The 13567-nt window shown below is 42.5% G+C and overlaps 2 protein-coding genes across 2 annotated transcripts; both read left to right on the top strand.

Moving 5' to 3' along the window:
• The first annotated feature begins 1624 nt into the window (after positions 1-1624).
• On the top strand, positions 1625-9553 carry LOC142660018 (uncharacterized). The gene is made up of 5 exons (XM_075836668.1): positions 1625-1786; positions 2522-2584; positions 6004-6138; positions 7519-7581; positions 8947-9553. Exons 1-5 carry the CDS (start codon positions 1625-1627, stop codon positions 9220-9222), a joined length of 699 nt encoding a protein of 232 aa, XP_075692783.1. The 3' UTR covers positions 9223-9553.
• A 340-nt stretch (positions 9554-9893) lies between these two features.
• SYCN (syncollin) lies at positions 9894-13567 on the top strand. Its single transcript, XM_075834470.1, has 2 exons — positions 9894-9968; positions 12884-13567. Exon 2 carries the CDS (start codon positions 13035-13037, stop codon positions 13428-13430), a length of 396 nt encoding a protein of 131 aa, XP_075690585.1. The 5' UTR covers positions 9894-9968; positions 12884-13034; the 3' UTR covers positions 13431-13567.

The following is a 13567-nucleotide window of genomic DNA, read 5'->3' as shown; positions in this document are numbered from 1 at the left end:
AGAAATCCATTTCATGAAGCTCCTGACTCACAATTCTTGTATCCAGAGGCAGTACTTGAGGCAAAGGCAGCATCCTATGACAGTGCCACATTAAACGCCTCTCTAGTATGACCCATACTACTACCACCAATGTTTTTCTATGGAAATTGCATGGCTGTGTGCTTGATTTTATGCACCTGTTTGCAATGGATGAGCTTGAGACACCTGAACGATAAGGAGAAGTGTCCACATACTTTTGGCCATAGAGTGTGTGTATATATATATATATATATATATATATATATACACAAAAATGGCAACAGCACACTGCGAACACTAATGTCACCTAAGCCACTAAATATAAATAAATATGCATTGCTGCTAAATCTACTTACAATCGTGAGGTTATTAGAGCACGTTTTAATCAAATTGTGTGATCCCACCTGCCACGACAAGGCGACCTCTATAAGGTGGGTCCCTACGCTGCTCATACCCCCAGAACTGGAACTACGCCTACATATAACTGGGGAAGGTAGGAACCAGCATTAAACTAATTAAAATCACCCAGGGCAGAATGGGAGGAGTGCAAGAACAAAAATGGAGGCAGTCAACATATATATATATATATATATCCCTACGAGTTCAACCAGAAATATCTGAACAGGTTTAACCGGATAATGTAACAAGAGATTGCAAAATCCGCTGACAATATTTAAGAAACTTTCACTTTCCTTTACCATCCCGGTGTGCCAGCATTACTTTCACTTTGTAGATGGAATATACTGGAATATTCCATCTTTATGGTAATTGAGTCGGTAAATAATACATGACAGACCCCTTTAACTTAGGTTATTTGGTAAATACCTTAACGTGAACGCCCACCTTTACACCGGGTCATTTTTAGGTACAACATTCTGTCCTCATTCATTTCTTGCTATATCTTTATCTATTCTGATACAAAGCTCCCAATCCTCTACATAGAGTTAGGCCGAATTCAGACGTCCGCAGTATATACGTCCGTGTCCCGGCCGTTAAAACAACGGCCGTCACACGAACGCGTGTATTTCAATATATATGTATGTACCCAACAATGATGGCAATGGAAAATATAACAAAAAGAAGCCCTCATATGGAAAAAAAAATCCTGTGGTCCCTGGCGACAAAATTTGCTTGGTCCTTAGGGGGTTAAAGATACTATTTAGTCATGCAGTATTTTTTTTCACCTGTGCCTCCTCTGTGTTCAGATCGCATTTCACCTGCCCCAGCAACTCCTAAAATCCCTTTTTCCTACTCCATAGATAGGAGTCCCTATTCTGCGCTGAGTCCTGAATCCTCACAGTAATCCCAGTACTGATCCGGTAGGAGAAGAATGGCGACCACCAGAGGTTCACAGCGTCAGCGGTGTCTTTACAGGTCCTCCTATATAACTTCAATAGTCAAGGTGCCCCCCACTGCTGTTACAGGGCGACCCCCCCTATGAAGAGCTCTGTGGTGTCTCCTGTTAATCTGGGCCGTGCTACACGGGTTATATGAAGACCTTTGCCTTGTGACGGGAGGAGGAGGTGTTTGGTCTGTGACAAGTTCCTACTTGCACACCTAACGTCACCTGCAGGGAAAGGGAAACCTGTGTAGAAGTTTCCGAAGAATGCAGTTCCCATTCTCCAACTTACATCATCAAAGAAATCTAGACGATACCATGAAAGTGAATTTATTTTTCTCCTGGAGACTGGGATATAAAAGAAGAAACATGGAGCATCCTTCATCAGATCTACCAACGCTTCCAACGAGATGCACCCTACAAGAAGAGGTAAGGGGTCTCCCACTGTCCGTACGTTCCTATATAATAATTATGCTTTAGTGTCTGCAGTGTAACATTGACTATAGTCTGGAAAAGTTTCCTTTGCTATTATTTTTGTTTATTTTTTTATTTTTTTAATTGCAGCTATGGGTGCCATTAGCAGAATTGCGGCTGTTCTCGCGCTATTTTTTGCATGCCTGCCGAGCCCAGCTGAGGGTCATCCGCTCCAGAAGCATTGCAATATTTCTAAATATAAAAAAAGTCAACCGAGTGCTATGTCACCGGCCCGAAAACTCCAGAACTTACAGGTGAGTACCGATCAGGGAGTGCAGGTTATCCTGGGGGCGGAAAATTACTAATAAAATCTCGAGCTAGCGAGGTGCAGGATGTATACCTGCAAGTCTGCAATGATTTTGATGTCACCCTGACCATATAGTGTAAATTGGCTTTTCAGCAATGGAAATATCTCCACATTCTATGAACAGAATGAAAAACCCAGGGATTTTTTTTGGGTTGCAATAGGAATTATTTTGAATTAAAATATGATTCATATTCTATTCAAATATCCCGTGTGTAAATGAGCCACTAGGGCAAGCAGGACGTCCATCCCATTGTGACCAAAAGGTCTCCACGTAGATGAACAGCGGAATCCTAAAAGATTTATCGATCCCCTTTGAACGTATTTATAGACTGAGATTTTTTCGGATCTTTTCTCATTTCACTCATTTATCCTTTTATCTACAGGAACTGAGACCTTCCTGCCGCCAAGGACTCCGTCTGAAAACCTTCAAAAATTGTGACGTAAAGGTAAGGGGTTTACGTTTAGTTTCTTTACACTTTTTCATTTAATGTCCTACCATTCCATCGGGCAGTGGTCTCCAACCTGTAGTTCTCTCAGCTGTTGTGAAACTACAACTCCCAGCATGTTCTTACAGTCTGCGGCATTGGGTTTCTGTGGCAACCATGGCCCGGAGAAAAGACTCCCAGGGCTGCCATCAGTGCGTGCCTAATAGGTTAAAATGTATAAGTATTCAAGTGCATTATATAGTAAAAGTAATAATCACCAGAAATTAACCCCCCAAAAAAAAAGTGAAAAAAGTTTAGTTTAGAATTGCTCTTTTTTTACACCCCCCCCCCCCCCCCAAATGATGAAGGTTAAACATTACTTAATATGGACTTCAAAATGCAACTCATCCCCCCACAAAAACAAGACCTCACACGGCTACACCGATAAGAAAATAGACAAGGTCATGACAGTCGGAGTTTAGTGGGGGAAACACAAAAAAATTGCTGCATCCTTATCAGAGTTGTTAAAAATGTCCTAAAAAAGGAAACAATCGGCACTCGCCTATTCTTTCCCCTGGCGATGACGTGTTTTTTTCCCCAGTGTTTTTTTGTATACAGGCAGCAAGTGACCGCTACAACCAATCAGGGGCCTCAGCGGTCATGTGTTGTTTTCCTGGCATGATTGCTCAGCGATGGACGCCATGATGCCAGGAATACAGCATGTCAGTACTGAGCCCTCTGATTGGTTGCAGGGGTCACAACTGCCTACATGTAAAAAAAATACCAGAGGACCGCCAGAGTATCAGCGCTGGATTGACGGGGGGGGGGGGAGAATAGGAATATACTGATTGTTTTTTTATTAGAGAACATTTGATACAGTTTCTACAAAAATGTAACAACCCGTTTAACCCCTTTAAGAAGTAGTGCCCAGAAATGTTTCTATGAATATTACTTTTAGGGCAAGGTCACACAGGGCGGATACGCTGCGTAAAAGCACACAGCGTATTCGATGTGGGTGCCGCAGCGAATTCCGGTCGAAAAACCGCACAAAATTGTAATGCAGTTTTTCGGCCGGAATGTCTGCCAGGGGAAAACTACACATAAAAAAAATAAAGTTTGATGCTTACATAGCCACGGCGACGCGTCCCTCTGCCGTCCTGCAGGCCGGCCTCCTGGGATGAGGTTCCATCCCATGTGACCGCTGCAACCTGTTATTGGCTGCAGTGAGGTCACATGGGATGAAAAGTCATCCCAGGAGGCCGGCCTGGATGAAGAAACAGAATTCTGGGTGGGTAAGCATAAGATTTTTTTTCCCTGAGTTGCGTTTTATTTGCGGCGCAATCGCAGCTTTACCGCCACAAAAAAATGCAACATCTGATCCACTTTGCTGCTACTGTATTGGGCCTTATTCACACAGACCTATTCAATTCAATGGGGACATTCAGACATGCAGTGTCTTTCACGCAGTGTGTTTCCGTTGCATGTCCTATTCTTGTGCGTTTTTTGCGGATCACGCACCCATTGACGTCAACGGGTGCGTGAAAATCACTGACAGCACAGACAGACAGTGTGCTCTCCGTGATTCACGCACCAGTTCCTTAGAATGCGGAGAAAAAAATAAAAAATTATGAAATGTGCAGCAACACTGACATCAACTACTGATGCCACACGGAACAAACCATGATGGCACACGGAACTACATTTCTTCAACTTCAGTTTTTTTGCCGACGCAAAACGGGAATACTCGTGTGAATCTGGCCTAATGCTGCGGACTTTCTGTAACGAAATCCATTGCGGAAAATCTGCAGTATTTACGCTACGTGTGAACTTACCCATAAAACAAGCATTGCTGTACCACAATAAAAAAACAAAAACATGGGATTGGCCTAGTAGGGAGCTACCCTGACAGATGGACCCCCCCCCCCCATTCTAGTTTACCATGTAGTGCCCAAGTAACATCGTAATGTGAAATAGGACAAAAATGCCACCAAAAAACAAATAGTCTAAAAACGTGTCACTGTCTACTGTGAAGTCCGACCTCAATATTATAACGTGTGTAACATGAAAATTGTAGTTAAAAAATTGCAATGGCCAAAGGGTCCAAAAACGTCAGCGCTCTGGCCTCAGTTCTGCCGGTTTGTCCTCCTATATAATATCCCTCCTCTGCAGCAGTTTTACACGTCTGCTTCGGATCTTTGGCTTTTTCCTGTGCTTGTCCTTATTATGTATCTTCCTGCTTATTACCTGAAATGACATGAGCGTAAAATCCAAGCGTGACGGCATCCTGTGCTGCACAAATGATGGGCACATTAGCGGCTGCCCTGCCGGCTGCCATGTGCTTGTTCCTATACAGACTGAACCTGCCTCCAGTGAATTGACTATACAGTTGTTATACTGGAAGTAACAAAAGGAAATAGTTGTGCATGAATTACGACGGCGATTCCACACATTGTGCAGACGAATGAAAGATATTACAAACTATCCATCCAAAAAACGACTTTCTAGGTGAAGCTGAGCGAGTATAATGTCTTATGTTATTACGATATCGCCATTAGGATCCCTTGTGAAAAGGACTAGTAAACCTAGTAATTCTTAGGTGTAGCGCTAGCTAATGTCTGCCATTGTACATCATTTGGGGGGGTTTTTTTTATCCAAAAAGATCCAAAATTATGTGCTGATTAATTTCTAAATATATCTTTATAGCAGTCAGAGCTCCATTTTTCTAATACACAGCTCCAAATCCCCTGCATAGACATAGAATTAAAAGATAACATGTTGGCTGCTTGCAGTCACCACTAGAGGGAGATTAAAAGCTAACCGCATACTGTCTATACATTGAACTCTACAATAACACAGTATGCAATAAGCTCCTAAGCTCCCTCTAGTGGTGACTGCAGGCAGACTATATTTTATCTTTTAATTCCATGTCTATGCGGGGGATTTGGAGCTCTGTGTCAGATAAAACAGAAATTTGGCACCTTAATCAACATGCTAAAAGACGGGGATTCACAATGCTTTTAAAGATCAGGATCTCCAAAGGGTTGTCTGGTTTAGAAAACCTTTTTTTTTTCAATAAAAATTATAGAGTTATAGAAAGGGATGCTCCTTCATAACCTCAAAAAATCACTGATGGCAGCTCTGGTGGTCTTAATGTGCGGAGCGACTATGAAGAGTGCCTCTCTCTCTGGAAGCATAATACAGTATATATGTTTTGCTCTCAATATTTTTTTTTTTTATTGAATTGAAGTGCCACTTTAGAATCTATCAGCTGTAATTTGTGAAGGAACCCAAACTAAAGTGTTCGATTTCCCTGCAGCACCACCACAGGACATATTAAGCATTACATGGTGCCATTGGAATTTATATCTGTACATGTAACGCATTAAATAAGTGCTAAATGTTCGTTATTCTGTTCTAATCTTGTCCACCTCTCTCCGCAGGGGAAAGAAAGACTGATGCTCATTTTACACAGGTTATCACTAGTTGTCAATGTCCTGGAAAATATGAATAAGACCGACCTTGTAATGCAAAATCTGGAAACTTTCTCCATTCTCCATTCAGACCTGATGAATTGTGTAAGTTCAAAAATAAAAACATTCTAAGTATATGTTATACTGGGAACCTGACATTAGACCAGTGGTGGGACAAGCTGGCAAAGTGAATTTCCCTTGTGTGTGCCGGTGATTTAGTACCCCAGTCCCTGGTGTCTATTGAATTAGTGTTCCGGTACATAGTGCCCGCTGTTTTCGTGCTCCAGTCCCTGGTGTCTATTGTTGTGGTTACCCCACCTCTCATGTTTAGTGAATTAGTTCTCAAGTCCCTGGTGTCCAGTGTTTTAGTGTCCCAGTCCCTGGTGTCCAGTGTTTCAGTGCCCCATCTCTGGTGTCCAGTGTTTCCGTGCCCCAGTCCCTGGTGTCCAGTGTTTTAGTACCCCAGTACATAGTGCCCACTGTTTTCGTGCTCTAGTCCCTGGTGTCTAGTGTTGTGGTTACCCCACCTCTCGTGTTTACTGAATTAGTTCTCAAGTCCCTGGTGTCTAGTGTTTTAGTGCTCCAGTCCCTGGTGTGCAGTGTTTTAGTGCTCCAGTCCCTGGTGTCCAGTGCTTTAGTGCTCCAGTCCCTGGTGTCCAGTGCTTTAGTGCCCCAATCCATAGTGCCTACTGTTTTAGCGCCCCAGTCCCTGGTGTCCAGTGTTTTAGTGCTCCCAATCCCTGGTATTTTGTCTAGTGGTTACCCAGTCTCTGATATATAGTCAATTAGTGCTCACATTTTTGGTGTCCAGTGTTTTAGTGCCCCAGTACCTGGTGACTAGTGTTGTGGTTACCCAAGTCTCTTGTATCCGGTGGATTAGTGCCCCAGTCCATAGTGTCCAGTACTTTAATGCCCTGGTGTCTAGTGGTTGTCCAGTGTCTGATATGTATTTGTACTCAAGTCTTTGGTGGCCAATGTTTTAGTGCCCCAGTTCCTGGTGTCTAGTGAAATGGTGACCTATACTCTGGTATTCAGTGAATTAGTGCTCTAGTCCCTGGTGTCCAGTGTTTTAATACCCTTGTCCCTGGTGTCCAGTGTTGTAGGGACCCAGTACTTGCTGTCCAGGCATTTGGTGCCTCTGTCCCTACTGTCCATTTGTGTGTTACTATCTAGGCAATATCTGGTGTCAATTGTAAGCCGAAATATCGACATTATTGATCTGTGTCACCATTCACTAATATCTATAAAAGGGTTTATTCATTTGAGTATTGCAGTCGTCTGTCCGGTATCTAGGAACATTACTCTGGACACCATTCACACCATTCCTTTCCAGAAGAACAGAGGTGCATGTATTGGATTAACCAGTAATGCCCACATTTTGCCCATCTCTTTATGACCATGTTCTCTTTGACAATGGTTTTGAGTGACAAAGGTTCCATGTAATTTTAAAGAAAATAATATTTTTCCATCTTTATTCTCTTCCAGGAGATGGTGAAATCCCCAGAGTTGAGACGTTGTCGGGATCATCTCAACCAATATAAAGAGACGGTAAATATTTACTGACATGAATGGAGTAGATAGATGGTAATAGAAGGAGTTCATCACATTACCTGGGCCAGAGACATAAAAACAATTCTGCAGATTCCTCCTATCTAATCTATTTATGGGATCTGACCCATGATGCCGCAGGGAGAGGACACAATCCGACAGATTGGATTTTGACTCATCCTATCTTATTGATTTCTCGACTCCGAGACAAGTGGCATCAGAAGTGTCTGACAGCTGCTGATTTCCTTCTCTCTACTGAAATAAGATGCGTGTATGGTTGACGTTGTGACACATGGCTTCTGAAGCTCGGGAGTTATACATTTATGTCAAATTTCCAACATTTGAAATAGTCAGATGTGTCAGTCCTTACATTTTCTCGAAATGCATTGTTACACAATTAGTCATGATACCAATTCAATATCGCGCCATCCAGTAAAAGAAAAAGTAGACGTTAGGTTTTTTTAACATGGAAGTCTACGAGCGACCTATAGCCAATGGATGGCATCCGTCAGAGACATTAGTCACAACTATTCAGTCAAAAATTCTATACATTGAACTATACTTTTGTTTCACATGGAAGTTTATAGGTGGCGGATGGCCGACGGATGGCTCTAATGGATGCCATCCATCAGTCATCGACTCCCATGTTAAAAAATGTTAATATAGCTCTGACGCAAAACTTTTTTTACATGGGAGTCTATAGGTGGCGGATGGTAGAGGAATCCGTGGGAGGTATAGGTTTCTTTTTACAATTTTCGTTAACATCTCATGCCATACATCTCGGGTTATGTCGGATTTAGAGAGAAAGTAAGGGAGGACACATCTTTATAGTTCTCTATAATGTGTGGGCATCTTATAGGTGTTTTCCGACTTGTACACAATTGACCCTAAATGTTAATATAACAAACTTTCTAATGTGGTATCAATCCGATTCCTCTCTGGTTCCCGGCCTTAGCCCTCCACGAGAGGTCCTGACACTTTTAAAGGTACATGATGGCATTACATTCATTGCGTCAGGTGACCATGGCAGGCAATGTATACACATCCTGGTAATGTTTTCTTGATAGTGACATCATCGTGGTGTGCATCATATGGCCACCATGGTCAAGTGACATCACTATGGACATCCCGTCATCATGCTGCTTTCAAAACAGGAAGTGGCGGAACTGGCGGAGGGTAGCAGCCAGGCACCGAAGCAGAAATCCCCTTGAATATATATGTGTACATCATCGTATTTATGTAACTAAGTAGATAAATAAATGGGAAAGACGACTTGGGCTCTACTTGGAAACAACCCAAAAGATCCTCCTCAAAATTGTGCGAGATCATAATGTTGACAAATTATTCTTTTTATAATTTATCCAGGTGACCAAAGAATGTCTGCAAAATGATGTTCTCATGAGCCTGGTTTGGATTTTAGGTGAAGATATTGGATATTTGATTCATGAGGAACAAAGTGGGAAAGGAACGGAGAAAAAGGATCTTCATGTTCCTGCCAAACCACCAGCTGCAAAGAAACATAAAGGAAAAAGAAAGAAGAAAGGAAAGAAAATGAAAAAGAAGGATGAACAAAAATATCTCCCTGGGCCTCACGTAGAAACAAAAAGAAAAACAGTTGCCATAGCAACCAGAATGCAATAGTAGCTGAAATATGTTGCTATGGGCGACCGGCCCACTGTTTTTTATACACATATTTCCCACCTTATTCATTAGATACGTCTTCCATGATCTAAAATCGATCAAAATGTCTGGATTATATACAAAAATTCCAGCGAGCATCTATAAAACGAAGACGCGTGAGAACCATCCTGGTACTTTATGAACATGTTACACGGATTTCCGCAATTTATGCTGTGAATGGACGGGATATTCCTGTTCAGTGACTTTTATACTCTAATAATTTATGTATTTATTACGATAATAATTTATTTGTGGAGATAATGGCAGAGCCATGACATGTCCTTCACCCCGGTCGCTACGTATTTATATTTTTATATATTTATTTTATTAAAATGTAATAATTGGAATATTTTCGTGGTTGTTACCTGTTCAATTCCACAGAGGGAAATATGGCCATACATTTTTACTGTGAAAAGTTCAGCGGTTTTCCTGACAATCGGAAGACAGGCACTGGCGTATCTATAGGGGTCGCAACTGCAACTGGGTCCCCCGCACCACAACAATGAAAAGTTACTATAGTAACTGGGGACGATGTAATAAACTACACGGGCCCCTGTTACTATAGTAACAGACAGTACTCACCATCCTCGTTCCGGAGCGCAGCGGAGGTCCTGAAGTCGCAGCGCACGACATCACAACGCTATGCGCCGCGCACAACATCCCGACCCTGGATGGAGTCAGGACCTCCGCTGCGGCCGAAGAGGAGGGTAAGTTTAATACCACTCTCAGTTGGAGCTGATAGGTCGGGGTCCGACTCCCAGGACCCCCGCCAATCAGCTGTTTTGAAGGGGGTGCAGCGCTCGTACTTTCTCACACTATGAATCGCCGTTATGCTATAACTTTTTTATTTTTGCGTCGACATAGCTGTATAAGGTCTTGTTTTTTGCGGGACGTCTTGTAGTTTTTATTGGTACCATTTGAGAGTAGATGCGACTTTTTGATTACTTTTTATCAAATTTTTTTAAAGTCAGGATTAACAGAAAACAGCAATTCTTCCATAGTGTTTTATTTTATTTTTTACGGCGTTCACAGTGCGGGTTAAATAATGTAATTAATTTATAGTCGGGGTCGTTACAGACGTGGCGATACCAAATATGTGCAACTTTTTTGCTTTATTGTGGGTTTTTTTAATAGAAAAATCAGTTTGTAAGGGGAAAAAGTGGGTTTTGAATTATTATTTTTTTCAAATTTTTTTAAATTAACTTTATTCAACTTTTTTTTACTTTTATACTAGTCCCACTAGGGGGCTTCACTATACGATCCTCCGATCGCTATTATAATACACTGCAATACTTCTGTATTGCAGTGTATTACTGCCTGTCCGTTTAAAACGGACAAGCATCTGCTAGGTCATGCCTCCGGCATGATCTAGCAGGCATTCGCTCCAGGCAGACCTGGGGGTCTTTATTAGGCCCCCGGCTGCCATCGGAGACACAGACACTCGGCTATTTTATCGCCGGGTGTCAGTGAGATGAGAGGGAGCTCCCTCCCTCTCTCCAAAACCACTCAGATGCGGTGCACGCTATTGTGCACCGCATCTGAGGGGTTAAACAGGTGAGATCGATACTTATATCGATCTCACCCGGCAGAGCAGGGACACCCCCAGCCCTCAGCTGCCTCTGGCAGCTGAGAGCAGGGAGGTTTGACAGTTTACTTTATTCTAATGCAGCGCCGTGGAATAGCGGCGCTTTAGAATAAAGCCCATTAATGACCGCCGTGAAAAGGCTTATCGGCGGTCATTAAGGGGTTAATAGACAACTGGGCGTGTTTTTACTTTTGACCAACTGGGCGTTGTAAAGAGGAGTGTATGACGCTGACCAATCAGTGACCAATCAGTGGCCAATCAGCATCATACACTTCTCTCCATTCATGTCCATTTGTATTCACAGCACAGCGTGATCTCGCGAGATCACGCTGCTGTCTCATACATCCACATTAACTTTACTGAAGTGTCTTGAGAGTGAATAGACATCACCTCCAGCCAGGACGCAATGTTTATTCACACTAACGTCACTTCGGTAAAGTTTGTGTGGGACTTAATCACAGCACAGCGTGATCTCGTGAGATCATGCTGTAAATGACAGCACAGCGTGATCTCGCGAGATCAGGCTGTGCTGTGTGAGTAAGTCCCACAAAAACATTATCGAAGTGACGTTAGTGTGAATAAACATTGCGTCCTGGCTGGAGGTGATGTCTATTCACTCTCAAGACACTTCAGTAAAGTTAATGTGGGTGTATGTGACAGCAGCGTGATCTCGCGAGATCACGCTGTGCTGTGAATACAAATGGACATGAATGGAGAGAAGTGTATGACACTGATTGGTCACCGATTGGTCACTGATTGGTCACTGATTGGTCAGCGTCATACACTCCTCTTTACAACGGCCACTTGGTCAAAAGGTAAAAAACGCCCAGTTGTCTATTAAGAAACTAATTAGCATAAATCTAAAATTGCTCATTACTTGCTCAAAAATGATTGTTTTTAAAAATAAAAATCACTGTTGTTATCTGCATTACAGCGCCGATCAGATTATGTGGGAGATAGGGCACTTATAATCTGGTGACAGAGACTCTTTAAACAGTGACAAAATAACAATGCATAAAAGCTTATTATTATTATTAGGTAATCAACCCAATAGGATATTTGCTGTTATTAAGTTTAAGTTAAGGTTTTCCACTAAATAAAGTGGAAAAAAAACACGAGTGAAAAGTGTATATAATGTGACTGTCTCATTGAGTCTAATGCTATAGATCTGCAAGAGACTAATCCTAGAGGCGTAAATGCCACAGTGTGGATTTGATGCAGATTTTGCATGTATTTCTGAAGCCAAAACCAGAAGTGGATCCGGGAGAGAAGACATTTCAAGGCCGTCCTTTATATATTTCCGTTTAGGTTCCATTCCTGGTTGTAGCTTAAAAAATACATTCATCTGCATCAAATTTGCACCGTGTGAACAAGGCCTAAAATGGTTGTCTCAAAATTAAATATTACATTTTTCTGTTGGATCAGGCAACATCATTTTTGGATTAGAATTATTTTAGAAAAAATGCTCCTGTGTGTAGATATTGCTGTTGCATACTTGTTATGGCGCCCCCTGGTGTTTTACTTAACGCTTACTTAATATGCTTACTGCTAGTGAGAAGAAGCCGCTTCTAGGGTGCCCATTCTTATTGGCATGAATCACTTTGCTACCCGGGTACAAGAGGATTCAGACGGTGGGATTGAGCATGTGTCACCACAAGCACAGGACACATTAGGAGGATGGTCTGAGAGAGAAAGAACAGCAGGGGGCACCAGAACAAGAATGTAACAGCAATATCTACACACAGGAGCATTTAAATAAAAAATATTCCAATTAAAAAGATTTGTGTGATCTGAAAAATTTAATCACAGGACAACTTGGAGCACATGGGGTGCCAAACTCCTTCATGAATCACAATCCGTCAGTAAAAAAACATGTTAGGCTATGTTAACATCTGTGTTGGAGGCTCCGTCAGGAGAATATGCCGTAGATCCGGCCCAAAATGCTGCGCTATGTTTTTGACAAGCACTTGTCAGCTTACTCTATTTTTTAATATCACATGATGAGTCCTATAACACCTGTGTCCTCATATCTACAAGGTGGCACGATTACGAATTGACCTTGACTACACCTGTGAGAGTCTGTGGGTGACATACAGAAGGTAGGTCCTCTCTTTGCCAAAACCCACCTTCCCCATCCTTGGAATGATACATAAAGTCCTCTCCAAAACGTACCTTAGACCATTCAACCATGAGAGCCCTGAGTCTTTGCATTTTGCCCCTTCTGGCTTCCCTGGCCATGGGGCTTTGCCCTCAACCCGCTGAGCTGAAAGATAGTGAAGGCAACAAGCTGTGCGCCCGTCTATATTCAGACAGCAACCCATATTACGAAGACTGCTGTACTGGAGACCACTTGGACGTCAAGCCAGGAGAAGATGTCCCTTACATCCTGCTGACGTGGATCAATCGCATCTCTTCATTGGTGGTGGGCACCCGTTGTGAACTCACTGTCTGGTCATTAAGACCAAAGGATGGCTACACCAAGAAGTTTACCAGTGGGGCTCAGCCACGACTGGCGGAAGTCAAGAAAGGACTTTTTGGGGACTGGGATGACTCCATCTCTTCCTATTACTGCAAATGTAACTAAGACGGAGAAGGAGAAGATTGACTATCCTTGTGCCTTCTGGAATACTGAGAAGATGTGACTGAAGACTACCCCTCCCCAAAGTGTCATCGCCTGTCGGGGCATCTTCTTCTAGTGCCATTAAAGCCTGTGATCATGTA

This window comes from Rhinoderma darwinii, chromosome 8 (assembly GCF_050947455.1).
Source record: "Rhinoderma darwinii isolate aRhiDar2 chromosome 8, aRhiDar2.hap1, whole genome shotgun sequence".
Classification (NCBI taxonomy): Eukaryota; Metazoa; Chordata; class Amphibia; order Anura; family Rhinodermatidae; genus Rhinoderma; species Rhinoderma darwinii.
This window is presented reverse-complemented; position numbering and strand designations above follow the sequence as displayed.

What these genes read in the sequence shown, in the direction of transcription:
- LOC142660018 (XM_075836668.1), top strand. Translation starts at nt 1,625, where the DNA reads ATGCAGTTCCCATTCTCCAACTTACATCATCAAAGAAATCTAGACGAT. An exon ending in TCAAAAATTGTGACGTAAAG is followed by an intron (nt 2,585 to 6,003) that starts GTAAGGGGTTTA and finishes CTCTCTCCGCAG; the next exon opens with GGGAAAGAAAGACTGATGCT. An exon ending in ATTCAGACCTGATGAATTGT is followed by an intron (nt 6,139 to 7,518) that starts GTAAGTTCAAAA and finishes ATTCTCTTCCAG; the next exon opens with GAGATGGTGAAATCCCCAGA.
- SYCN (XM_075834470.1), top strand. Translation starts at nt 13,035, where the DNA reads ATGAGAGCCCTGAGTCTTTGCATTTTGCCCCTTCTGGCTTCCCTGGCC.